This window comes from Pristiophorus japonicus, chromosome 19 (assembly GCF_044704955.1).
Source record: "Pristiophorus japonicus isolate sPriJap1 chromosome 19, sPriJap1.hap1, whole genome shotgun sequence".
In the NCBI taxonomy this organism is placed as follows: domain Eukaryota; kingdom Metazoa; phylum Chordata; class Chondrichthyes; family Pristiophoridae; genus Pristiophorus; species Pristiophorus japonicus.
The window spans coordinates 14,131,151-14,158,924 of NC_091995.1; the positions used below are offsets into that span (position 1 = coordinate 14,131,151).

The 27,774-nt window shown below is 49.6% G+C and overlaps 3 protein-coding genes across 3 annotated transcripts; 1 reads left to right on the top strand and 2 right to left on the bottom strand.

Moving 5' to 3' along the window:
• Nucleotides 1-5,841: 5,841 nt before the first annotated feature.
• Nucleotides 5,842-6,450, bottom strand: LOC139230128 (histone H1-like). Its single transcript, XM_070861971.1, has one exon. The coding sequence runs from the start codon at nucleotides 6,448-6,450 to the stop codon at nucleotides 5,842-5,844; it is 609 nt and encodes a 202-aa protein (XP_070718072.1).
• An 11,320-nt stretch (nucleotides 6,451-17,770) lies between these two features.
• On the top strand, nucleotides 17,771-18,522 carry LOC139230368 (protamine-like protein). The gene has a single exon (XM_070862196.1). It carries the CDS (start codon nucleotides 17,818-17,820, stop codon nucleotides 18,478-18,480), a length of 663 nt encoding a protein of 220 aa, XP_070718297.1. The 5' UTR covers nucleotides 17,771-17,817; the 3' UTR covers nucleotides 18,481-18,522.
• A 2,412-nt stretch (nucleotides 18,523-20,934) lies between these two features.
• Nucleotides 20,935-21,859, bottom strand: LOC139230369 (histone H1-like). The gene has a single exon (XM_070862197.1). It carries the CDS (start codon nucleotides 21,773-21,775, stop codon nucleotides 20,996-20,998), a length of 780 nt encoding a protein of 259 aa, XP_070718298.1. The 5' UTR covers nucleotides 21,776-21,859; the 3' UTR covers nucleotides 20,935-20,995.
• Nucleotides 21,860-27,774: the final 5,915 nt, after the last annotated feature.

Sequence of the window (27,774 nt, forward strand, 5' to 3'; positions counted from 1 at the left end):
CATTTTATGTTTTTATCTCAGATTCCAGCATCCGCAGTGTTTTGCTTTTGTATGGTCGGAGATTGGTTTGTCTTCTGCAGATCTTTGTTTATTAGATTAATTCCAAGCTTTTTTTTTTGAAGGGCCCTCTGGCACCGTTTGGCTGTCCTGGATAACTCTCCCAATTCTTCCATCAACACTTTCAAAAGCAGATTGATGACTCCATTATCTCATTGTTGTCTGTGACAGCTTGATGCACACACATTGGCTGTTGTGTACGAAACAAGTGACTGCATTCAGAAACAGCACTTTGGGACTAAGAAAGGATAGAGAAACATAGAAAATAGGTGCAGGAGTAGGCCATTCGGCCCTTCGAGCCTGCACCGCCATTCAATGAGTTCATGGCTGAACATGCAACTTCAGTACCCCATTCCTGCTTTCTCACCATACCCCTCGATCCCCCTAGGACTACATCTAATTCCTTTTTGAATATATTTAGTGAATTGGCCTCAACAACTTTCTGTGGTAGAGAATTCCACAGGTTCACCACTCTCTGGGTGAAGATGTTTCTTCTCATCTCGGTCCTAAATGGCTTACCCCTTATCCTTAGACTGTGACCCCTGGTTCTGGACTTCCCCAACATTGGGAACATTCTTCCTGCATCTAACCTGTCTAAACCCGTCAGAATTTTAAACGTTTCTATGAGGTCCCCTCTCATTCTTCTGAACTCCAGTGAATACAAGCCCAGTTGATCCAGTCTTTCTTGATATGTCAGTCCCGCCATCCCGGGAATCAGTCTGGTGAACCTTCGTTGCACTCCCTCAATATCTCTCTGTTGCTCTATCTTTCTTTATCTATCTATCTCTATCTCTATATATATCTCTCTCTATATATCGCTAGATATCTGTCAGTCTGTTTGTCTCGTAGGAAGACAGGTGACCAAATTTTTGGTCAAAGAGGCAGGTTTTAAGGAGTGTCTTAAAAGTCGAGAGAGTGGTAGAGGTTTTTTTTTGAGGGGGGGTGGGGCGGATTCCACAACTAAATGCAAGTTCTTGCTTTGTCATCCAGAGGGGAGAATTTTTCTACTCAACGAGTTGTTGTGATCTGGAATACGCTGCCTGAAAGGGTGCTATGAGCAAATTCTATAGTAAGTTTCAAAAGGGAATTGGGATATATACAGGGATATATACAGGGCCTTGGTGAGGTCTCCTAACCTGAGGAAGGACATTCTTGCTATTGAGGGAGTGCAGCGAAGGTTCACCAGACTGATTCCCGGGATGGTGGGACTGACATATCAAGAAAGACTGGATCAACTGGGCTTGTATTCATTGGAGTTCAGAAGAATGAGAGGGGATCTCGTAGAAATGTTTAAAATTAGACAGGTTAGATGCAGGAAGAATGTTCCCAATGTTGGGGAAGTCCAGAACCAGGGGCCACAGTCTAAGGATAAGGGGTAAGCCATTTATGACCGAGATGAGGAGAAACTTCTTCACCCAGAGAGTGGTGAACCTGTGGAATTCTCTACCACAGAATGTTGTTGAGGCCAATTCACTAAATATATTCAAAAAGGAGTTAGATGTAGTCCTTACTACTCGGGGGATCAAGGGGTATGGCGAGAAAGCAGGAATGGGGTACTGAAGTTGCATGTTCAGCCATGGACTCATTGAATGGCGGTGCAGGCTAGAAGGGCCGAATGGCCTGCTCCTGCACCTATTTTCTATGTTTCTATGTTTTCTATGAACCTGACTTATCCGGCACCCTCGAGACCTGGACTGTGCCAAATAAGGGATTTTGCCGGATAAAGAGAGGTCAGCCCGAGTGGTGGGGGTGGGGCGGGGGGGCGAGGTCGAAGCCCTGGACAGGCCCGAAGTGTCAGCGGGCCCTAAAGTTGGGGTGGAGGTCGGCCACATTCTGCAAATGCGCCCCCGGCCACTAGAATCATGCCGGATAAGGGAGTCCCGGATAACGGAGGTCCAACCTGTGCTTGGAAAAGAAACTTGCAGGGCTATTTCAAAAGCTCTTTCAAAGTGCCGGCACTGGAACAATGGGATCTGAGCAGGAGAAGATATATTAATACAGCAATAAGAATAACAACTTGCATTTTATATAGTGCAATTAATGGAGAGAAACATCCCAGTAGCAATAATCTGGCCCAGATGCCAGATTATTGCTACTTTGAAAATGCAAAGTTTAACCCAATCTTCTCTCTCCATGTGCTGGTGGAGATGTGGTAAATGTCCAATATTTTCTACCTAAGGCGTATTCCTCTACCTGTTGCACATAATGTCCCTTCAACTTCTTGAGAAACACTTTGTTATTTTTCACCAAAGGTCACCTAAACACTCCTTGATCTACCTCGCCCTTGTGTGTGTCAGCTGTGGCTAGCGTCCTCTTCTCTGAGCCAGAAGGTCATGGGTTCAAGTCCCACCCAGAGACTTGAGCACACAAATGTAGGCTGACTCTCCAGTACAGCGCTGAGGGAGTGCTGCACTGTCGGAGGTGCTGTCTTTCGGATGAGACATTTAACCAAGGCCCTCTCAAGTGGATGTAAAAGATCCCATGACACTATTTTGAAGAAGAGCAAAGGAGTTCTCCCCGGTGTCCTGGGTCAATATTTATTCCTCAATTAACATAACAAAAACAGATGAATTGGTCATTGTCACATTGCTGTTTGTGGGAGCTTGCTGTGCGCAAATTAGCAGCCACGTTTCCTGCATTACGACAGTGACTTCACTCTGAAAAGTACTTAATTGGCTATAAAGTGCTTTGAGACGCCCTGAGGATATGCAAGGCGCTATATAAATGCAAGTCTTTCTTCTTAACACTTGCTCGTTAGTCAAATGTTGAGACATTAGTCTACCTACTCTCAGCTTTCAATAATCCTCAAATTCAAAACAAACTATTCAGAAACATGACCAAGTAAAGCACCTTTAATTAATCAAACATATGACCGAGAAAATGATCTAAATAAGTTGAATTGTAAAATAAAAGAAACACATTTTAAGAATTCTATGTCAGAGGACATTTGAAAATTTGAACGAAAAGGGTTATTTTCCCATGATTATCAGTCAGCAATATTGCAGCAGTACCCAATATTCCAAATTAACTTTTTAAAAGAATATTCCCAAATTAAGATTATCCCTGTAAAGTTTCATGGAGGAGTGGGTTGGAAATGATCCACTGGAAGAATTGGTACCACATTTGGAACCAAGTATCTACCATAAATTATGATTTATTTTATTTGAAGATTTAAATTATTCGACATAGGGAGGTTCTCAGCTCGTGAAAGGCGCTGTATAAATTAGAGGCCTGGGCGGTGACGTGAAACGGGCAGTCTTGGATCACCTGCCCGCAATTAGCCTGATATTCAGTTCCACTGCAGTCAATGAATAGGAGGCGTTGAGTCTATTGGGCGGCCAAACTGATTCTGCTTGTTCCGTACTATCGCCGGTGACAATTAAGCAATGGCTTGATTTCAGAATCATCATCCTTGTTTACAAATCCCTCCATGGGCTCACCCCTCCCTCTCTCACCTCTCCCTCTCCTCCATCCCCACAAACCCCCAAAATGTCTGCGCTCCTCTAACTCTGCCCTCTAGAGCATCCCTGGATTATAATAGCTCAAATATTGGTCGCGATGCCTTCTGTTTCCTTGGCCCCAAGCTCATTGGATTGGACTTCAGTAGAATGAGAGGTGATCTTATTGAAACTTATAAGATAGTGAGGGGGCTCGACAAGGTGGATGCAGAGAGGATATTTCCACTCATAGGGGAAACTAAAACTAAGGGGACATAGTCTCAGAATAAGGGGCCGCCCATTTAAAACTGAGATGAGGAGTAATTTCTTCTTTCAGAAATTCTCTGCCCCAGAAAGCTGTGGAGGCTGGGTCATTGAATATATTTAAGGCAGAGATAGACAGATTTTTGAGCGATAGGGGGGGTGAAGGGCTATGGGGAGTGGGCAGGGAAGTGGAGCTGAGTCCATGATCAGATCAGCCATGATATTGAATGGCAGAGCAGGCTCGAGGGGTCAAATGGCCTACTCCTGCTCCTATTTCTTATCTCCGTACATATGTATGTTCTCTGGAATTCCCTTCCTAAACCTTTCAGCCTCTCTACCTCTGTTTCCTCCTTCATGACGGTCCTCAAAACCTACCTCTTTGACCAAGCTTTAGGTGACCTGCGCTAATTTATTCTTATCTGGCTCGGTGTCAAATTTATTTTTTGTCATAATACTCCTGTGAAGCGCCTTGGGATGTTTTACTACATTAAAGGCGCTATATAAATACCAGTTGTTGTTTCTGTTGTTGAATATCTACCCCTAAGTCGTCTATTTTTCTTTTCAAACTACCTTCCCAAGTAAATGCTGAATACATTTGGTCACATCAGTGAAAGTTACTGCAGATGTTGGAAATCTGAAACAGAAACAGACAATGCTGGAAATACTCAGCAGGCCAGGCAGCATCTGTGGAGACTGTGAACTCTGTTTCTCTCTCCACCGATTCTGCCTGTCCTGCTGAGTATTTCCAGCGATTTCTGTTTTTATATTTATAGCCACATAAGTTAGAGGTACTGAGCCCTGTGAAACCCCACTGGAAACAGCCTTCCAAATGCAAAAACACTTGTCGATCATTACCCTTTGCTTCCTGCCACTGAGCCAATTTTGGATCTCATTTGCCACTCTCCCTTGGATTCCATGGGCTTTTACTTTTTTGATCAGCCTGTCAGGTGGGACCTTATCAAAAACCTTGTTAAAATCCAGGTGGGACCATCTCTTCACAGATGCTGCCAGTCCTGCTGAGTATTTCCAACATTTTCTGCTTCCATATGGATAGTCACATAAACTAGAGGTTCATGAATAACTAGGCATTTTGCTTCAAATGGCCAAAATACTGCTGATGCTGGAAATCTAAAATATAAGCAGAAGATGCTGAACATACTTCCAGCAGGTTTGGTTTATATTTATGGTACAATTTTGTATCGCTTATTGGAATAAGATTTCTATTCTGTCAGCTGTATGTGGTCATACTATTTGACTGCAATACAATTTGCATTTGGGAGATTTAAACCGGGCTGCGGATCCACTATCGCCCGTTCTACACCATTTGCCGCCAAAGTCTTTAGCTCCTTATTCTGGGAATCTGAGTGGCTCTGAAAAGAGCCTTTTGTGTTCAGATGGTCGGCCCCTCCTACCGCCTTAACATTTCAGGAAACGTACTCAATCTGCCTGACATTGGAGTGTGACGCCGCATCAAATAAAACTCCCAGCCAAGGCAAATTGAATCATAATTGCTTCAAATGGCCAAAATACTGGGGGTGCGGGAAATCCAAAACACAAACAGAAAATGCCAGTGGAGAACGGCCCATTTAAAACGGAGATGAGGAGGAATTTCTTCTCTCAGAGGGTCGTAAATCTGTGGAATTCTCTGCCCCAGAGCTGTGAAGGCTGGGTCATTGAATATATTAAAGGCGGAGATAAGACAGATTTTTGAGCGGGAAGTGGAACTGAGGCCATGATCAGATCAGCCAAGATCTTATTGAATGGCAGAGCAGGCTCGAGGGGCCAAATGGCCTACTCCTGCTCCTATTTTATGTTTTTATTAAACACTCAGTAGGCACTATTTCTATTAATGATGCATTTACTTCGCTCATGTAGTTTATTTTGATCAGCTGGATGTGGTCATACTATTTGTCTACAATAAAATGTACATTTGGTGAGATTTAAATTGTGCCGCGCATTCGCTCCGCATCATTGCACAGAAAGTGGGATTTTCCAGCGAAGTGATTCAGCTCCTTATAGCGGAAATGTGAGTGGCTCTGAAAAGAGCCTTTTGTGTTGAGACGCTCGGTCGCTGCTGGGCCGTCTACCTCCTCTTCGGGGCCCGTCGCTTCCGCCCCCCAGTCCGGGAGGATGCGGACCTCTTGGGGGCTTTTCTGGGCTTGGCCGCCGCGCCCTTGCGGGTGTTCTTGGCCGCCGGCTTCTTGACGCGTTTGTGGGCGGCGGGTTTGGCGGCCGCCGCTCTCTTGCGGGCCGGCTTCTTGGCGGCCCTTTTGCTCTTGGCGCCTCCTGCGGCCCCGTTCTCTCCTCCCTCGGCCTCCTCTTGTCCCCCGTCCTCCTTCTCCTCCTCTCGGTCCGGGTGCAGCGAGGCCGAGGAGGTGCCGGCGCCGCTCTCCGCCGGCGAGCCCTTGTTGGCCGTGGTACTGACCGACTGGGAGGGCCGGGCGCCGGCCTTGTCCAGCGGCTCGTAGCCGGAGGCCGAGATGGTCTTCTTCAGGGAGCCCAGCTTGGGGGCCGCCTGGCGCTCCTTGGTGGCGGCCACCGCCTCCAGGATCTGCTCGGCCACCGCGGCGGCGACGCCTTTCTGCGGCCGGTAGGCGGCCTTCTTCTTGGCGGCCGGCGCCGGGGGGAGGGCGGCGGCCTCATGAGGCGCGGCTGTGGGGAGCTCGGATTTGGCGGGCGCGATATCAGCCATTTGGGCAAATACGCGCGGACCGGCTCCGCGCACAAACTGAGAGGGGCCGCGGGGCCCGGCGGCTATAAGGGCGGGAGGCGGACGGAGCAGGGGCAACCTGCCGCTCGGGGCCCGCCCCCTGTTCAGGAAGCCCCGCCCCCTGACCAGGGAGCCCCCGCTCAGGAGCCACACCCCTTGTCTAGGGAGCCCTACCCCCCCCTCCCCATGTCCAGAGAACACCGCCTTGGAACCCCTCCCCTCTGACCAGGGAGCCACACCCACCGCCTGGGAGCCCCTCCCCTCTGACCAGGGAGCCACACCCACCGCCTGGGAGCCCCTTCCCTCTGACCAGGGAGCCACACCTACCGCCTGGGAGTCCCTCCCCTCTGTCCAGCGATCCACACCCATCGCCTGGGAGTCCCTCCCCTCTGACCAGGGAACCACACCCTCCCACAGGGAGCCCCGCACCTCTGACCAGGAAGCCACACCCACCGCCAGGGAGCCCCACCCAGCACCCAGGAGCCCCGCCACCCTTCCCTTGTCCAGGGAGCCCCGTCCTCCCGACCAGAGAGCTGTGCCCCCTTCTCCAGGGAGCCATCCCCCCCCCCCCGTCTAGGGAGCCATGTCCACTGCCCGGGAGCCCCGCACCCCCCCTTGTCCAGGGAGCCGTGCCCACCGTCTGGGAGCCTTGCCCTCCTGTCCATGGAGCCACACCCACCGCCCTGAAGCTCCGCCCCTCCTAAAGATCCCATGGACACTATTTCGAAGAAGAGCAGGTGAGTTATCCCCAGTGTCCTGTTGCCAATATTTATCCCTCAATCAACATAACAAAAAAAATCAGATGATCTGGTCATTATCGCATTGCTGTTTGTGGCAGCTTGCTGTGCGCAAATTGGCTGCCACGTTTCCCACATTACAACAGTGACGACACTCCAGAAAGTACTTTGCTGGCTGTAAAGGGCTTTGAGATGTCCGGTTGGCCGTGAAGGGTGCTATATAAATGCAAGTCTTTCTTTTCTGTAACAAATGATAGCAACAACAACTTGCCTTTCTGCAGCACGTTTCACCTCCCAAGGCATTGCACAGGAGTGATTATCAAGTAGAATTTGACCCTCATCCACATAGAATGGTACGGCCCAGCAGGAAGGTCATTCGGCCCATTGAGCCAGTGCCAGCTCTCTTGTAAGAACGCTTTGGCTAGTCCCACTCCACGCCCCTTCCCCCAACGCTGTAATTTCTTTTTTCCCATCAAGTACTTATCCAACTCCCTTTTGAAAGCCACAATTAAGTCTGCCTCCACTATCCTTTCAGGCAGTGCATTCCAGATCCTAACCACTCACTGCGTAAAACAAGTTTTTGCTCACGTCACCTTTGGTTCTTTTGCCAATCACCTTAAATCTGTGCCCTCTGGTTCCCTTCCACCAATGGGAAATTTCTCTCTATCTACTCTGTCCCGGCCCGTCATGATTTTGAACACCTCTATCAAATCTCCTCTCAACCTACTCTGCTCTAAGGAGAACAACCCCAGCTTCTCCAGTCTATCCACATAACTGAAGTCCCTCATCCTGGAAACATTGTTGTAAATCTTTTCTGCACCTTCTCTAATGCTTTCACATCCTTCCTAAAGTGTGGTGGCCTGAATTGGACACAATACTCCAGTTGAGGCCAATCCAGTGTTTTATAAAGCTTATAAGGAAATAGTAGGGCAGGTGACCAAAAGTCTGGTCAAAGAGGTAGGTTTTAAGGAACGTCTTAAAGGAGGAAAGAGAGGTAGAGAGGCAGAGAGTTTTTGGGAGGGAATTCCAAAGTTTAGGGCTTTGGCAGGTGAAGGCATGACCACCAGTGGTTGAACGATAATAATCAGGGATACTCAAGAGGGCAGAATTTGAGGAGTGCAGATATCTCGCCGGGGGTGGGCGTCGTTTGGTGGTACTGTAGGGCTGGAGGAGATTACAGAGATAAGTCGGGGCGAGATCATGGAGGGATTTGAAAACAAGGATGAGAATTTTAAAATCGGGACATTGCTTAACCAGGAGCCAATGTAGGTCAGTGAGCACAGGGATGTTGGATGAACGGAACTTGGTGCAAGTTAGGACACGGGCAGCCGAGTTTTACGTGACTGCAATGGAACTCAATATCAGGCACATGGGGCAGCTTTCTCGACCTACATGTTTTCATTCAAATGATGCACTTTTAAATGCCATGTAATGATTGGTGCAATAATACAATTAGCAAATTGAAATCAGGACAGTTGATGGGAGACAATATCAAGTGACAAGTGAATACAAAGTGTTAGAGTGGATTTTCGGACATAGCAAAGCATGATGGGATAAGCCAACTATCTGCTTTTCCATTGAATGAATTTTGTACCAAGAAACCTATCTGCTATCCGCTGACATGAACTCTGCAGCAACAAGTGACTCATGGCCAGGTATAGGCCACTGTTTCATAGAGAGCTTTGCAAACAAGCAGAATAACTAACCACAAAGGAAGATAAAGAGGAAGGGTGCCCCAAACACGTGCCATGCTATCAGGTTTCACTAGGACTAAAAAAGTTGTGCAACAATATGATTGGGAGAATGTAATTTTATGCGTTGCCATATGGATTGATTGGTTGTATGTAAATGAATTTAAATGATTGTATTCCGCCCTCTGTAAACTGCTTATAAGCCCACGGCACCAGGCACTCGGGGAGAAGGTGCTTCGCACGTCGCGGGATCTCAAACTCTTCTCCCAGAGCTCTGTTAGCAATAAAGTTGTCTCTCTTACTTTACCAGAGTCTATGTGAATTTATTTTCACTAACACAAAGCTACTAGTTCCAGATTCACAGAAAGGAAATAATATCTGGTTTGGAAGGATATGCTATTTTCAAACTTCAATGCATCAAGGATGAACCCAAATCAGATCTATTTCTTGGATGGAAAACTCTCAATTTTATTTTAGTTCTAGTTTAATGTGTTGTGAAATTATTAATAATAACCATAATTTGGATCAGAACATTCCTACAACAGTGAAATGCCTTAGTGATACTGAAATACGACATTTCTCCTCATCACAAGTATTCACAATGAGCTCTTTGAATTTATGTGTAAACTAGCTGATATCCGTGCCATTACTCATCGCGAGGCAGGAGGAATGTTTGTATATTGTAGAGGTAACATCGAGGCACTGATGTACAGTGATCGAATGAATCAAGGTGAAGCAGTTGGAGTTAGATTACTGCTATTTTGCACTGCTTGGAAGGGATAATGGAGCTTCATGGCACTGGTAGCTTTGGTAGCACATGGTGTGTCTTGGGCTTTAGCACATCTGGTTTGGGGGTCCTGGGGATTGATAGTGGGGCTGCTGGAATCGTTCAGTTTGGGAATACTTCACTATGAAATTACTGTTGGAGGAGGAGCCTGTGGTTCAGTGAAATTGTGGAAAGGGGAGACTGAGATTTGGCAGAATTAATGGGTATAATGTAGGGTTTGCCTCAGGGGTGGATTCCAGCTGTCTGTCATCAGTGAGGGGAGGAGGAAGGGTGAAGTGGGGTTGAGGGTGGGGTGGTGGTATTCCAGGTCTGCGATGTTGATTTGAAACTTCATAAGCGATCTCTGCAGACAATAAATTAATGTTTTATGAATTGGTCCTGGAAGTGCACCTACAAATCTGTCTTCCTCAGCATCTCTCTCTCTTTGCCTCTCCCTCTCTCTCTGTTTATATCCCTGCCCCTCTCCATGTCGTATAAGTGTCAGTAATTAGAATATGTTTTTTTTTAATCAGCACAGGTGATAATAAAAAATAATTAGAGGATTTGCTTGTTTTTGAAATGCAATTTATGGGGTTATGAGATTATGAGGAGCGGGCAGGGAAGTGGAGCTGAACCCAAGATCAGATCAGCCATGATCTTATTAAATGACAGAGCAGGCTCGAGGGGCCAAATGGTCGATTCCTGCTCCTATTTCTTATGTTCTTATGTAATTCTGTTTTTAAACTCAAATTAGGATGAGGATGGGCTCTCTTTTAGTTTAATGTTCTGCCTGCCTTTGAACACCAACTAAAGCTGCAAAACATGTGCCATTAGTTTAGTTTGACATGCTGTCTGTCTCTCTATATCTTTCTTTTTCTATCTTTCTCTCTCACCAACATGCACACACATGCTTTTAAATTACTATAAATTATATGCAAATAAAGCTTTTGAAACATTTCCTCCAGATTTTCTTCAAATCGTTTTGTAAAGCAACTGAATTGATTGTGTTGGAGATTGTGAGGGAAGTGATCTTTCATTTGGCTAACTTAAATACTATTGGTGAATTGTGAAAAAAATATCTACCCACTACACATCCTCAGACTGCAGGATTTCTCTTTGGCTGTCAGTCACCAATCTGAATTAAAATATTGATTTCAGGCTGATTCAGGAGGAGCTGAGACTTTCAACTGCATACTTTAAAGAAGGTAAAAAAAAAAAATCAGTGGATAAATCTAACCTTGCTGTTGTGAAATGTTATTTTTTTTACATTTTGTTCAAAACCTTAATTTGGATGCGAGAAGCATCTGATGGATTTTTGTTTTCAAAAAGTCGGGGTGGATGGAGTTAAGATGTAAATCATCCCTGATCTAATCGAATGGAGGAACAGGGCTGAGGTGCTGAACGGTCTCCTCCTGTTCCCTATGTTGGTGGAAGGCAGGAGAGATTAAATGACAAAAGCTCTGGCTGTACAAAGCAAAAGCAAACGGTAATGAGACAAGTAAAGAAACAAACGATAAGTCTAGAAGCGGTGTAAATGGGAATAGCAGAATGATCAACACTGCTATCTAAAAAAAATAGGGGCAGAGGTTATGGTCTGAAATTGTTGAACTCGATGTTGAGTCCAGAAGGCTGTAAAGTGCCTAAACGAAAGGTGAGGTGCTGTTCCTCGAGTTTGCGTTGAGCTTCATTGGAACAGTGGAGGAGTCCGAGGACGGAGAGGTCAGAGTGGGACTGGAACGGAGAATTCATCATCATCATCATCACAGGCGGTCCCGCGAACGAGGATGACTTGCTTCCACGAGTTCACAGGTGTTTCGATGAAGGACCCAATGTTCCAGTCCTGAACTCCAGTTGAGGGGGTGGAAGATGCCTGTGTGTGAATTTTTTTAACATGTGGTGACCGTTGCACACCAGCCACCACACGGGCTTGACGGAGCTCGGCCTTTATCCAATGACAAGGATTAACCAGGACGACTGGAGACCTGCTCTGCTGCACGGACCTAGTGCGCGCACACATATCGCGGTGTGGGCTGGCCCGTGCTGCCCCTGGGACCCCGCATCTTCTGGGCCCTGTACCCTCATCTGTCGCACCTCCGCCACGATCTCTCACCGCTCCTCTGCCACAAACACTCATCGCTCATCCACCCCACGCTGCTGTACCTGGGCCCTGCCGTTGCTTCTGCCCCAGCCTTCTGCCTCTGTGTAAAGAAATTTCCCCTCAAACTCCCTCTCAACCTCCCCCCAATCACTTAAAATCTATGGCCCCTGGTTGTTCACCTCTCTGCCGAGGGAAATAGATCCTTCCTCTCCACTCTATCCAGGCCCCTCATAATTTTATACACCTCAATAAGGTCACCCCTCAACCTCCTCTGTTCCAAAGAAAACAAACCCAGCCTATCCAATCTTTCACCTTGGTTCCACATTCCTTAATACTCTTGCCGAACAAAAATCTACCAATCTCATTTTTGAAGTTTTCAATTGACCCCATGGAAACGGAGAATTAAAGTGACAGGCGACCAGAAGCTCAGGGTCACACATACGGACGGAACAGAGGTGTTCCGCAAAATGGTCACCCCCCATCTGTATTTGGTCTCCCCAATGTAGAGGAGGCCACATCGTGAGCAGCGAATACAGTGTACTAAGTTGCAAAAAGTACAAATGAATCACTGTTTCACCTTGTTAGGAGTGTACGGGGACTTGGACAGTGGGAAGGGAGGAGGTAAAAGGGCTGGTGTGGCATCTCTTGCGATAGCACAAGAAGGTGCTGTGAGAAAAGAAAAGGGGTGGTGGTGCTGGGCGACGATCGAATGAGTGGACCAAGGTGTCGCGGAGGAAGCGGAGCGGTCCCTTCGGAGACGGTTAACGGATTAGATCAGCATTAACCTCCTTTTGAGATGGTCAATTTTGGAAAAAGAAGAAAAGTCCTGGATCCCACACAGCAGCATGTGCTGGAGAAAAGGGGACGGTAGAGGAGGGCGAAAGGCAGAGTGTGGAATGATGCGAGAAGAGCGCAGCAGCTGATTGGTGGATGCGGGAGTTGATGGCCTCATCAGGGGGGGGATTGTTTTTAGATTCGTTCCTGAGATGTGGGCGTCACTGGCAAGGCCGGCATTTATTGCCTGTCCCTAATTGCCCCTTGAGAAGGTGGTGGTGAGCCACCTTCTTGAACCCTGTGGGCTGAAGGGTCTCCCACAGGGCTGTTAGGGAGGGAGTTCCAGGATGGTGACCCAGCAACGATGAAGGAACGGTGATATATTTCCCTGACAGATTGGTGTGTGACTGGGAGTGGAACATGGAGGTGGTGGTGTTCCCTTGTGCTTGCTGCCCTGGCAATTCAACCAGGGGCACAACCAGTAGAACCTGCAAACTAACCAAAAACGTTTAAGAAAACCAAAATAAATAAAATCAAAATTGTCTTTCTGGTTGCGATGATGCACTCCAGTCCCTCCAGCGGAAGGCCTCGAGCATACCGGTAGAAATTGTGTGCTCTATCTCCATCGTAGCCCCCCCGACCTACAAGAGACCAGCTCCGTAGGTCGGGCTATAAACGAGGTGGAGTGTACCATTTCAACCTCCAGCGCGAGCTGCTCCAAGTGTGCGATGATTTTGAGATGGGCGACTGGATGACATCATCAAAACCCTAGTCACCGTTTTGGAGCATGTGCAGGAACATCGGCAGGGCCCAGCTACAGAGGAGTGGGACGGTCGGGTTAATGAGCGGCGAGTGTTTGTGGCGAGATGCGGTGAATGATTATGGTGGAGGAGCAGTGAGGGATCGTGGAGGAGGTGCAACAGATGAGGTTACGGGGCCCAGAAGAGCCGAGGGCCCAGGGGCGATGTGTGTATGCGCTAGGTCCATGCAGCAGAGCAGGTCTCCAGTCGTCCTGGTTAATCCTTGCCACTGGACCAAGACCTAGCCCTGTCCAGCCTGTGTGGTGGCTGGTGTGCAATGGTCACCACACGTTAAAAAAATTCACGTATAGGCATCTTCCACCCCTTCAATTGGAGTTCAGGACTGAAACATCGGGTCCCTCGTCAAAACACCTGTGAACTCGTGGAAGCAAGACATCCTCGTTCGAGGGTCTGCCTATGATCTCGTGGGACGCCGGGCGCGAATGTAGCCACGGAAGAGATGCAGGCAGTCGGGCCGGAGGAGCCCCTCGACCACCCGCTGCATGGACCGGTTCATGACCACCTTGGCCAGGCCCAGGAGCAGTCCTAAGAGGAGGCCCTCCGACCTGCCCCCACCCCCGCACTGGGTCATCATCATCATCATCATCATAGGCAGTCCTTCGGAATCAAGGAAGTCTTGCTTCCACTCCTGAAGTGAGTTCTCTGGTAGCTGAACAATCCAATATGACAGCCACAGACTCTGTCACAGGTGGGGCAGATATTCGCCGACGGAAAGGGTGGGTGGGGCTGGTTTGCCGCACGCTCCTTCCGCTGCCTGCGCTTGACCTCTTCACGCACTCCGCGTTGAGATTCCAAGAGCTCAACGCCCTCCCGGACGCACTTTCTCCACCTAGGGCGGTCTTCGTCAAAGGACTCCCAGGTGTCAGTGGTGACGTCGTACTTTATCAGGGAGGCTTGTAACATTTTTGCTGTCCATCTTTGGCTCATTTGCCATGAAGGAGTTCCGCGTAGAGTATTTGCTTTGGGAGTCTCGTGTCTGGCATACGAACTATGTGGCCTGCCCAGCGAAGCTGATTCAAGTGTGGTCATAGAAACATAGAAAATAGGTGCAAGAGTAGGCCATTCGGCCCTTCGAGCCTGCACCGCCATTCAATGAGTTCATGGTTGAACATGCAACTTCAGTACCCCATTCCTGCTTTTTCGCCATACCCCTTGATCCCCGAGTAGTAAGGACTTCATCTAACTCCTTTTTGAATATATTTAGTGAATTGGCCTCAACAACTTTCTGTGGTAGAGAATTCCACAGGTTCACCACTCTCTGGGTGAAGAAATTTCTCCTCATCTCGGTCCTAAAAGGCCTGTTCCTTATCCTTAGACTGTGACCCCTGGTTCTGGACTTCCCCAACATTGGGAACATTCTTCCTGCATCTAACCTGTCTAAACCCGTCAGAATTTAAAACATTTCTATGAGATCCCCTCTCTTTCTTCTGAACTCCAGTGAATACAAGCCCAGTTGATCCAGTCTTTCTTGATATGTCAGTCCTGCCATTCCAGGAATCAGTCTGGTGAACCTTCGCTGCACTCCCTCAATAGCAAGAATGTCCTTCCTCAAGTTAGGAGACCAAAACTGTACACAATACTCCAGATGTGGCCTTACCAAGGCCCTGTACAACTGTAGTAACACATCCCTGCCCCTGTACTCAAATCCCCTCGCTATGAAGGCCAACATGTAATTTGCTTTCTTAACCGCCTGCTGTACCTGCATGCCAACCTTCAATGACTGATGTACCCTGACACCCAGGTCTCGTTGCACCTCCCCTTTTCCTAATCTGTCACCATTCAGATAATAGTCTTTCTCTCTGTTTTTACAACCAAAGTGGGTAACCTCACATTTATCCACATTATATTTCATCTGCCATGCATTTTCCCACTTACCTAACCTATCCAAGTCACTCTGCAGCTCATAGCATCCTCCTCACAGCTCACACTGCCACCCAACTTAGTGTCATCTGCATATTTGGAGATACTACATTTAATCCCCTCGTCTAAATCATTAATGTACATTGTAAACAGCTGGGGCCCCAGCACAGAACCTTGCGGTACCCCACAAATCACTGCCTGCCATTCTGAAAAGTACCCATTTACTCCTACTCTTTACTTCCTGTCTGCCAACCAGGTCTCAATCCATATCAGTACACTACCCCCAATCCCATGTGCTTTAACTTTGCACATTAATCTCTTGTGTGGGACCTTGTCGAAAGCCTTCTGAACGTCCAAATACATCAACTGGTTCTCCCTTGTCAATTCTACTGGAAACATCCTCAAAAAATTCCAGAAGATTTGTCAAGCATGGTTTCCCTTTCACAAATCCATGCTGACTTGGACCTATCATGTCACCTCTTTCCAAATGCGCTGCTATGACATCCTTAATAATTGATTCCATCATTTTACCCACTACCAATGTCAGGCTGATCGGTCTATAATTCCCTGTTTTCTCTCACTCTCCTTTTTTAAAAAGTGGGGTTACATTGGCTACCCTCCACTCCATAGGAACTGATCCAGAGTTTATGGAATGTTGGAAAATAACTGTCAATGCATCCGCTATTTCCAAGGCCACCTCCTTAAGTACTCTGGGATGCAAACCATCAGGCCTCGGGATTTATCGGCCTTCAATCCCATCAATTTCCCCAACACAATTTCCCGACTAATAAGGACTTCCCTCAGTTCCTCCTTCTTACTAGACCTTCTGACCCCATTTATATCCGGAAGGTTGTTTATGTCCTCCTTAGTGAATACCGAACCAAAGTACTTGTTCAATTGGTCTGCCATTTCTTTGTTCCCAGTTATGACTTCCCCTGATTCTGACTGCAGGGGACTTACGTTTGTCTTTACTAACCTTTTTCTCTTTACATATCTATACAAGCTTCTGCAGTCCATTTTAATGTTCCCTGCAAGCTTCTTCTCGTACTCTATTTTCCCTGCCCTAATCAAACCCTTTATCCTCCTCTGCTGAGTTCTACATTTCTCCCAGTCCCCGGGTTCACTGCTATTTCTAGCCAATTTGTATGCCACTTCCTTGGCTTTAATACTATCTCTGATTTCCCTTGATAGTCACGGTTGAGCCACCTTCTCTTTTTTATTTTTACGCCAGACAGGGATGTACAATGTTTGTAGTTCATCCATGCGGTCTCTAAATGTCTGCCATTGCCTAGCCACTGTCAACTCCTTAAGTATCATTTGCCAATCTACCCAAGCCAATTCACGTCTCATACCTTCAAAGTTACCCTTCTTTAATTTCGGTACCATGGTCTCTGAATTAACTGTTTCATTCTCCATCCTAATGTAAAATTCCACCTTATTATGGTCACTCTTCCCCAAGGGGCCTCGCACAATGAGATTGCTAATTAATCCTCTCTCATTACACAACACCCAGTCTAAGATGGCCTCCCCCCTAGTTGGTTCCTCGACATATTGGTCCAGAAAACCATCCCTTATGCATTCCAGGAAATCCTCCTCCACTGTATTGCTTCCAATTTGGTTAGCCCAATCTATATGCATATTAAAGTCACCCATGATAATTGCTGCACCTCGTCAGTGCTTCAATGCCGGGGATATTAGCCTGAGTGAGGACACCGAGGTTAGTGCGCCTGTCCTCCCAAGGGATTTGTAGGACCTTACGTAGACATCGTTGGTGATTATATGGTCCATGCTTTTGATCCATACAGAAGGCCCTGTAGACCATGAGTTTGGTGGTACCCGCACTGGGTACCCAAAGATCAGGAGCTTGGGTCTGAAGTACAGCCAGAAATCGAGCAGCAACCTCTCCAAATAATGCAAGAGGGGCTGCAATCTCACACACCCCATAAAAACGTGGAACACCGCGCTCCCGCCACCCCCGTTGCTTCTAGCGCGTCGGGCTTGTGCCTTTAAATGGGAGCGCGGGAGACAGCTGGTCTCGCAGCTGATTGGCGGAGGCGGGAGGTGAAACCATGTGGGTAGCTTCTAGCGCGTCGGGCTCGTGGCTTGGTGGCGGCTTGCCCCTCCAGCTGATTGGCGGAGGCGGGAGGTGATACCATGTGGGTTGCTTCTAGCGCGTCGGGCTTGTGGCTTTGCGGCTGCTGGTCTCTCCAGCTGATTGGAGGTGGCAGGGAGGTGATGACCACGTGGCCCCAACCCACGGTTGCTTCGAGCGCGTAGGGCTTGTGCCTTGGGCGGCGGCTTGTCCATCCAGCTGATTGGCGGAGGCGGGGAGATGATGACCACGTGTTCACCTCCCTTCCCTTCCCACGGTTGCTTCTAGCGCGTCGTTCTCGTGGCTTTGCGGCGGCTGGTCTCTCCAGCTGATTGGCGGAGGCGGTGAGGTGATGACCATGTGGCCCTAGCCCACGGTTGCTTCTAGCGCGTCGGGCTTGCGCCTAGAAATAGGAGCGCGGGCAACGGCCGGCCCCGTTAGGCTGCGAAGGGCGGCGCCGAGGGAGGGGGGGCGGTGGGGTAGTACCGCTTGCACTTGCCGCTGCCCGAAATGGCGAGACACGCTGCCAGCACCTGCCGCACGTCGGCGGCTGTCGTCGTCGCCCCTCTGCAGCGTAAAAGGCGCAAAAAGAAGAGGAATCGGCCGCGCCGGCCGTGCCAGCGACCGCGGCGCAAGCGAGTGCGGCGCATCAACCAGCTGATCCTGCAGGCGCTGTCGGCCCGCAAGCAGAGCGGCGGCCTGTCGCTGGCCTCGCTGCGGGAGGCGCTGCTGGCCAACGGCTACGACGTGGAGAAGAACAAGACGTGCCTGCGGATGGCCGTGCGGGGGCTGGTGCGCAACGGCTCGCTGGTGAAGACCAAAAGGCGGGGCACCGCCACCGACTACCTGCGGCTCAGCACGAAACAGGAGCAGCAGAAGGCGAAGAGGAAGATGCAGCAGAAGTGCAAGACTACCGCCGCCGCCACGCCGGTGTCCAGACCCCGGACCCGGGTCAAGGCCAAGCAGTCCAACAAGAAGAAATGCCGGATCAGGACCCCGCCCCCCAAGAAGCGGACCGAGTCCAGGATCCCGGCCCCCAGGAAGCGGACTGAGACCAGGATCCCGGCCCCCAGGAAGCGGACTGAGACCAGGAAGCGGACTGCGGTCAAAGTCACCACCAGGAAAACCAAAACTAAACCGAAATTGACTAGGAAATCAAATTATTATAATTAACGGGAGGCGGGAAAGAAGCAACAGCTTCAAACTCCAAACACAAAAGGCTCTTTTCAGAGCCACAATTTGTCTCTGCAAAAGAAAAAGGGCTGAAATTACCTGTACTAGATCAAAGCAAAATAACCGCGGAGGCTGGAATCTGAAATGAAAACAGAAAATGCTGGAATTCTCAGCGGGCCAGGCAGCATCTGTAGAGAAAAACACACCCCAGAGTTAACGCTTCAGGTCGACGACCCTTCGTCAGGACCCACATTACCAATTCACCAGAAGCTGAAATTCCCAATTTAGTTCGGGAATTCGTGCCCGTGCCAGTCCTTTTTTTGTGTGGAAAATTGATCCAATTGAGTCCCACACTTTCTCCCCTGGCACTCCCGCTCATGTCCCTGCAAGTTATCTTTTAGCCTGCTGAAAGAATAAGGGGAAGTTTTTATATTTCACTTAGTTTATTTCTGGAGGGCGACACACTCCCTGAATAGTACACGCTGGGTGGATATTGGCAGAGAAAGATCCGAAGGCTGAGATTTTTTAGGACAACAACCGGATCGGCCGCAATAATTGTCCAATCTTGTGTATTTCTGTGTAGGAAATAATTGGCTTGACTTATAACTGCGATTACCAAATCCGCCACTTCATATTTTCTGCTACAAATTGCGAGATGGCAGCAGTGCTCTAGCGTTCCTGTATCATTTGCAAGTGACTAGCGTGATTTACTTTCACTTTAGTGTTTCATCAAAGCTGTGCCATTGAATCCAATTACTAGCCGTTCGTTCTTGTCTGATTTTACCGATTTGAAGCGTTTTGGGACTTTTCTACATTCAAGGCGCTGTATAATTGCGAGTTGTCGATGTTGGGTTTCATTTTCCCCCGCATAGGATGGGAGTAAGATGCATGTTCCAGTCCGTAATGGTCCACAGCCACTCAGGTTCTTAATGCATCTGTGGATTTGAGGCGAGCTGTTTCTCATGAGAAGTAGTGGTGGGTGGGCTAAATATGGTACCCCCTCTCCCAGGGAAGGGAAAGACCATCAAAATAACAAAGAGCGGTCTTGGCCCTAAACAAAAAAGTTCAGATGTCTATTGGGACTTTCCCCTATAGGGTGGAAGGAAGAGAGGTGGAGTGGGACTAAATGGACAACTTTCAAAAACCCTACGCGTTTCCACAGTCTCCGATAGTCCCGATCGCTGCTCTTGGAATTAGACCCCTCCGTTTGCGCTTCTACCGACACCAGTGAAGCTTCTGGAGATACGTGTGTAGGACCTCAGTAGCTGGATCTCAGAAACATCCCTTCCTCAACGAGGACCAGCGCTGAGAAGTTGCTGCTGTTCATTGGCAAGACTGCTGTGGGTTCCTTCGACAGTGTAAGTGTATGTCAGTAAAGACATCCCCATCCTCACATAGAGCTCCGTATTCAGCCTTGGTTTGTGGTCCATAGTGTTGGTGCCTACTTTCAGGAGGTGTCGCCCACAGAGGCTTCTGATGTCGGTATGTTTTAAAGGTGATTAGGAAATGGCTCCCTGGTCGTCTTTTTGTGGATCCACTCTGCAACCAATTATTTCTGAAGCCTCTTTGGTGGTGTGGACCTTGAGTTGTCCCGAGTTTCTTACATAGAAACATAGAAAGTAGGTGCAGGAGTAGGCCATTCGGCCCTTCGATTCTGCACCACCATTCAATAAGATCATGGCTGATCATTCACCTCAGTACCTCTTTCCTGCTTTCTCTCCATACCCCTTGATCCCTTTAGCCGTAAGAGCCACATCTACTTGGCCACTTTCCACTAGAGACAGGCCTTTCCCTGCTTTTCAAAGTGGGAAGTTTCTGGCTCGAAGATTAGACACCCTCGTCCCTTCCTTACAGCAGCATCTTGCTAGTATGGCACCCAAACCAGAATTCTTTACCATTTTTGTCTTAAAAGCGACTACGCGTCCATCGCCTCCTCCAGAAGGTATCTGAGAGCTTTGAAGCGGACTGGGAGGGGAGAAAAAATATATATTTGCCATTATACTGGGGCTGTTTCTGAACAGATATCGCAGGGATCCGTCAAGTCGGCCTTTTGATGCCGGTGATGGCAGGCTGGACAAATCTCAATGTTTCTGTTCCTGAAATCCTACGATTGAGCACTTTCTCATAATCTCCCCATGGTCTCTAATTTTGAATCTTTGTGGGATTGCTTCTGCGTCTGCAGAGAAGTAACCCTGTTCAATTGTGCAAATATTAACACGTCAATATCAATGTTCATTATAAATCAGAGCCAATTTGCGCCTCTGCGAAGCGTGTCACAAAACGTAGTGCTGTATTGTGTATTTTCATGGGCAGTCCCTCGGGATAACTTTTAGTGTGTATTATATTCTACATTGTGTAGATATTGGGCATTATATTCTACACATATTGGCGGTGTAGATTGGCTCAAGCTCGGATTTTTGCTTGCATTTGGTGGCTCTGAAAAGAGCCGTTGAATTTATTTTAAAGCTCGACAGTCTGCGCCTGTCCCATTTAAAGCAAATTTCCCCCCTTCTTTCTAGCGCCGCTTGGCGCCGATTCTGCGCCGCCGTCCCAGCTGCCGAGCCTTGCCGCCGCCGCCTCTGGCGGGCTTGTCTTTGCGGCGGCCCTTGGCGGCTGCCCCTTTGCGCTCGGCTCTGGGCTTGCGCCGAATCTGCGCCGCCCGGCTGGGCTTGGGCAAAGTGGCGGGCGGGCGGCCGCGCATGACCTGGGGGCAGCGGGAGGCGGCCGGGGTGGATTTGCCGGCGGCCAAGTGCTTCCTGATGAACGCCATCGCCTCCGCCACCGCGTCTTCCTTGGGCGTTGTTACCGCCGCCGCCGGGCCGTACAGGAGGCTGCGGGAGCGGTTGAACCTGAAGGAGCCCGAGGCGCCGGTGCCGGCCGTCTGCACCAGCGAGCCCTTGCTCACCAGGTACCGCACGGTGTGGTTGACGCGGCTGTTGTTGCGCCTCACGTCGTAGCCCTTGGTGGACAGCGCCTTCTTGAGGGCGGCCAGCGAGATGCCGCGGCGCTCCTTGTTGGCGGCCGCCACCTGCAGGATGCGCTGGGTGACGGTCGGAGCCGCCGCCGCCGTGGCCGCCGCCGCCGCCTTCTTCTTGCGCCGCGGAGGGCTGCGCTTCTGCCGGCGTTGCGGCGGCCGCTGCGTCCGCCCCCTCCTCGTCCGCTTCTTCTTCTTCTTCTTGCTGCTGTCGCTGCTGCTCCTGGTGGTGGTGGCCAGGACCACTTTCTCCGCCGCGCCCGAATTCCCTGCCTCCTCCTCCTCCGCCGCCGCTGCCTTCTGGTGGTTGTCGTCACCCATGCTTGGGGGCTCTATGGGGGGGGGTGGGGGGGGGAGTGGGAAGCAGATCTTTCCTCTCTCTTTCTCTCGCCCTGTCCCACGCCTCCGCACCAACACTTGGCTGGAACCAACAAGCGCCAGCCAGCCGCAAGCGGCCGCTCTTTATAGACAGGGGGCGGACCTGGTGCAGCGCTCCAGCCCCCTGTGAATGGACGAAAAGTTGCTGGAAACGTTCAAAGTGGGAGGGGGGGGGCGGGGAGAGAAAGAGGGGGACAAGTTTAAATCCAATACCTAGGATTGGGAATCAGGATCCGGTTAACCCATCTCCAACAACACGCATTATGAAGGAGCAAGGGGGAAACTTTGTGGTGTAGATAGATGAATGGCACTTGGTCTGAGTGCAATCTTTTGTATCTTCTCGTTCAAAATGACACACGCTGATCAGATTGCAGCTATCAGTAAAAGAGTAAACAGGTCGGGGCTTAGTCCGAAGACCTAAGACCTTTCAAAAGTCTTTAAAAGGTGACAAGTATCCAAAACCAGCAAGCTCAAGAAGTATGAGGACACATTGGAATGGCTGGGTTTGTTCTCATTGGAACACAGAAGGTTGAGAGGAGACCTCATTGAGGTGTACAAAATATTGAGGGGCCTGGACATAGTATCAAACAAGAAATTAGGGATGCGTGCAATAAAGGTACAGCAGTTATCATGGGTGACTTCAATCTACATATTGATTGGGCTAACCAAACTGGTAGCAATGCGGTGGAGGAGGATTTCCTGGAGTGTATTAGGGATGGTTTTCGAGACCAATATGTCGAGGAACCAACTAGAGAGCTGGCAATGTTAGACTGGGTGATGTACAATGAGAAAGGACTAATTAGCAATCTTGTTGTGCGTGGCCCCTTGGGAAATAGTGACCATAATGTGGTAGAATTCTTTATTAAGGTGGAGAGTGACAAAGTTAATTCAGAAACTAAGGTCTTGAACTTAAAGAAAGGTAACTTCGATGGTTTGAGGCGTGGATTGGCTAGAATAGACTGGCCAATTAAAGGGTTGACGGTGGATAGGCAATGACAAACATTTAAAGATCACATAGATGAACTTCAGCAATTGTACATCCCTGTCTGGAGTAAAAATAAAATGGGGAAGGTGGCTCAACCGTGGCTAACAAGGGAAATTAAGGATAGTGTTAAATCCAAGGAAGAGGCATATAAATTTGCTAGAAAAAGCAGCAAACTTGAGGACTGGGAGAAATTTAGAATTCAGCAGAGGAGGTCAAAGGGTTTAATTAAGAGGGGGAAAATAGAGTACGAGAGGAAGCTTGCAGGGAACATAAAAAATGACTGCAAAAGTTTCTATAGATATGTGAAGAGAAAAAGATTAGTGAAGACAAACGTAGTCCGTTGCGGTCGGATTCAGGTGAATTTATAATGGGGAACAAAGAAATGGCAGACCAATTGACAAGTACTTTGGTTCTGTCTTCATGAAGGAAGACACAAATAACCTTCCGGATGTACTAGGGGACTGAGGGTCTAGTGAGAACGAGGAACTGAAAGATATTCTTATTAGGCGGAAAATTGTGTTGGGGAAATTGATGGGATTGAAGGCCGATAAATCCCCGGGGCCTGATAGTCTGCATCCCAGAGTACTTAAGGAAGTGGCCCTAGAAATAGTGATCATTGTCCAACAGTCTATGGACTCTGGATCAGTTCCTATGGACTGGAGGGTATCTAATGTAACACCACTTTTTAAAAAGAGAGGGAGAGAGAAAATGGGTAATTATAGACCGGTTAGCCTGACATCAGTAGTGGGGAAAATGTTGGAATCAATTATTAAGGATGAAATAGCAGCATATTTGGAAAGCAGTGACAGGATCGGTCCAAGTCAGCATGGATTTATGAAAGGGAAATCATGCTTGACAAATCTTCTGGAATTTTTTGAGGATGTAACAAGTAGAGTGGACAAGGGAGAACCAGTGGATGTGGTGTATTTGGACTTTCAAAAGGCTTTTGACAAGGTCCCACATAAGAGATTGGTGTGCAAAATCAAAGCACATGGTATTGGGGGTAATGTACTGATGTGGATAGAGAACTGGTTGGCAGACAGGAAGCAAAGAGTCAGGATAACCGGGTCCTTTTCAGAATGGCAGGCAGTGACTAGTGGAGTGCCGCAGGGGTCAGTGCTGGGACCCCAGCTATTTACTATATATATTAATGATTTAGATGAAGGAATTGAGTGTAGTATCTCCAAGTTTGCAGATGACACTAAACTGGGTGGCGGTGTGAGCTGTGAGGAGGATGCTAAGAGGCTGCAGGGTGACTTGAACAGGTTAGGTGAGTGGGCAAATGCATGGCAGATGAAGTATAATGTGGATAAATATGAGGTTATCCACTTTGGGGGCAAAAACATGAAGGCAGAATATTATCTGAATGGTGGCAGATTAGGAAAAGGGGAGGTGCAATGAGACCTGGGTGTTATGGTAAATCAGTCATTGAAAGTTGGCATGCAGGTACAGCAGGTGGTGAAGAAGGCAAATGGTATGTTGGCCTTCATAGCTAGGGTATTTGAGTATAGGAGCAGGGAGGTCTTACTGCAGTTGTACAGGGCCTTGGTGAGGCCTCACCTGGAATATTGTGTTCAATTTTGGTCTCCTAATCTGAGGAAGTATGTTCGTGCTATTGAGGGAGTGCAGCGAAGGTTCACCAGACTGATTCCCGGGATGGCAGGACTGGCATATGAGGAGAGATTGGATCAACTGGGCCTTTTTACACTGGAGTTTAGAAGGATGAGAGGGGATCTCATAGAAACATAAGATTCTGACGGGATTGGACAGGTTAAATGCGCGAAGAATGTTCCCGATGTTGGGGAAGTCAAGAACCAGGGAACACAGTCTTAGGATAAGGGGTAGGCCATTTAGGACTGAGATGAGGAGAAACTTCTTCACTCAGAGAGTTGTTAACCTGTGGAATTCCCTGCCGCAGAGAGTTGTTGATGCCAGTGCATTGGATATATTCAAGAGGGAGTTAGATACGGCTAAAAGGATCAAGGGGTATCGAGAGAAAGCAGGAAAGGGGTACTGAGGGAATGATCAGCCATGATCTTATTGAATGGTGGTGCAGGCTCGAAGGGATGAATGACCTACTCCTGCACCTATTTTCAATGTTTCTATGTTTCTAGTGAATAGTAAGGGTCTATTTGCATTGGTGGAGGGGTCTATTATGAGGGAGCATAGTTTTAAGGCTGGTGGAAGGTTTAGAGGGGATTTGAGGGGAGTGGGGCTTCTTTACACAGAGGGTTGTGGGGATCTGGAACTTGTTGCCTGGAAGAGTGGTGGATGCAGAAACCCTCACCACTTTTAAGAGATGGTTGGATGGTTAAAGTGCCGTAACCTGCAGGGTTACGGACCCAGAGCTGGTAATTGGGATTAGACTGGATGACCTTTTGTTGGACGGAGCAGATATGATGGTAAGTACTGCAGGGAATAGAATATGGCCAGTGTGATCTCCTGGACTAGTTTCGATCGCCTGGATGGTTCAGAGAGGAATTTTCCCAGATTTTTTCTTCCTAAATTGGCCTGGGTTTTTATGTGGTTTTTGCCTCTCCCAGGAGATCACATGGCTCCAGTTGGGCTGGAGTGTAGCTGTTTTCTGTATAAGGGGTGTCGCAGTTGTGTGGGGTGGACTGGTTGGGCTGGGTGCTCTTTGCCTTTCCGCCATTGTTCATAGGTTTAGGGCTGCTGATCAAGGGCCGTGCGGCTCTTTGTCGGCCGGCGAGGACATGATGGGCCGGAATGGCCTCCTACTGCGCTGTAAATTTCTATGTTTCTAAGTACATTTAAGAATTAATTCTGCACTTTCAGTGGAGTTTGCCACTTTATAAGGAGTCCAATTTTTCATCCCAAAGCTTCAACATCTCAGCCTACGCTCAATTGAAAGAAAGACTTGCATTTATTTGTCGCCTTTCACGACCTCAGGATGTCCCAAGGCACTTTACAGTCAATGAAGCAATTTCTGAAGTGTAACCACTGTTGTACTGTGGGAAACGCGGCAACCAATTTGTGCACTGCAACCTCCCAGAAACTACAAATGTGATAATGTACAGATAATCTGTTTTTGTTATGTTGATTGAGGAATAAATATTTATCAGGGCAGTTGGTAGCACTCTAGCCTCTAAATCAAGTTGAGCGTTCAAGCCGCACTCCAGACTTGAGCACATAAGAACATAAGAACATAAGAAATAGGAGCAGGGGTAGGCCATACGGCCCCTCGAGCCTGTTCCGCCATTTAATACGATCATGGCTGATCCGATTATGGTGGAGGAGGGGGAGGGAAGGGGGAGAGGAGGGGGAGGGAAGGGGAGAGGAGGGGTGGGAGGGAGGGAGAGGAGGGGAAGGGAAGGGGAGAGAGGTGGGTGGGAGGGAGGGAGGGAGAAGAGGGGGGGAGAAGGAGGGGGAGGGAGAGGATGGGGAGGGAGAGGAGGTGGGTGGGAGGGGGGAAGAGGAAGGGGAGAGAGGGGGAGAGGAGGAGGAGGGGGAGGAGGGGGAAGGGAGGGGGAGGGAGGGAGAGAAGGTAGGTGGGAGGGGGGAAGAGGAAGGAGAGGGGAGAGAGGGGAGAGGAGGAGGAGGGGAGAGGAGGAGGAGGGAGAGGAGGAGGGGAAGGGAGGGGGTGGAGGAGGGGGAGGGAAGGGGAGAGGGAGGGGGATGGAAGGGGAAGGGGGGGAAGAAGTGGGGGGAGAAGGAGGGGGAGGGAGAGGATGGGGAGGAGAGGAGGTTGGGGGGAGAGAGGGGGGAGGGAGGAGGAGGGGGAGGGGAAGGGAGGGGGTGGGAGGGAGAGGAGGGAGGTGGAGGGAGGGGGGGGGGGAACGGGGGAGGGAGAGGAGGTAGGTGGGAGGGGGAAGAGGAAGGGGAGAGAGGGAGAGAGGGGGAGAGGAGGAGGAGGGGAGAGGAGGAGGGGGAAGGGAGGGGGTGGAGGAGGGGAGGGGGAAGGAGGAGGGGAAGGGAAGGGGAGAGGAGGGGAAGGGAAAGGAGGGGAAGGGAAGGGGAGAGGAGGTGGGTGGAGGGAGGGAGAAGAGGGGGGAGAAGGAGGGGGAGGGAGAGGATGGGGAGGGAGAGAGGGGTGGGTGGGAGAGAGGGGGAGAGGAGGAGGAGGGGGAGGAGGGGGAAGGGAGGAGGAGGGAGGGAGAAGAGGTGGGTAGGAGGGGGGAGGAGGGTGAATGGATGGGGAGAGGAGTGGGGAAGGGAGGGGGTGGAGGAGGGAGAGGGAAGGGGAGAGGAGGGGGAAGGGAGGCGGTGAGGAGGAGGGGGAGGGAAGGGGAGAGGAGGTGGGTGGGAGGGGGGGGAGAGGGAGGTGGATGGGAGGGGGGAAGAGGAAGGGGAGAGAGGGAGGAGGAGGAGGGGGTGGGGGGAGAGGAGGGTGGAGGGAGGGAGGGAGGGCGGAGGGAGGGGGGGAGCGAGGGAGAAAGAGCTGAATGGGAGGGAGTGGGGGGGAGGCTGAATGGGCCCCGCTGCCAACGAAGAAGATGCTGGGCCGCAGCCGATGACACTTCGGGCTGGGCCTGCCCCAGTGAGATGCCGGCCGGGCGGGCCCTGCCACCGCCGACAACGCTGACGCCCGCACCGAGAAGCTGGGCCGGCGCCGAGGACCTCAGATGGGGCCAGCCCCCAGGAGATGCCGGGCAGGCCCCGCCGCCGATGAGGGAAGAGGTGTCAGGCCACATGGTCTGGGATAGGGTCGACGTCCCTTCGGTCAGAGACAGGACGTGCTGGGAGGGCCAGGCGCTACTGCGTACACTGCCGAAGGTGGCGCAGGGCTGTAACCCCATCCTCAGCAGCTCCTGCCGCACCGCGCCGAGCTGGAAACAGGCTGACAGATATCGGAGAATCACGAGGTAAGTATTCGGCACAATTCCCGTTCAAGCGGGGATCCGAAACTTGAGCCCTTTATGTGGGACCTTGTCAAATGCCTTCTGGAAGTCCAAATACGCCACATAATGCCGACTGACTCAAGTGCAGTGCTGAGGGA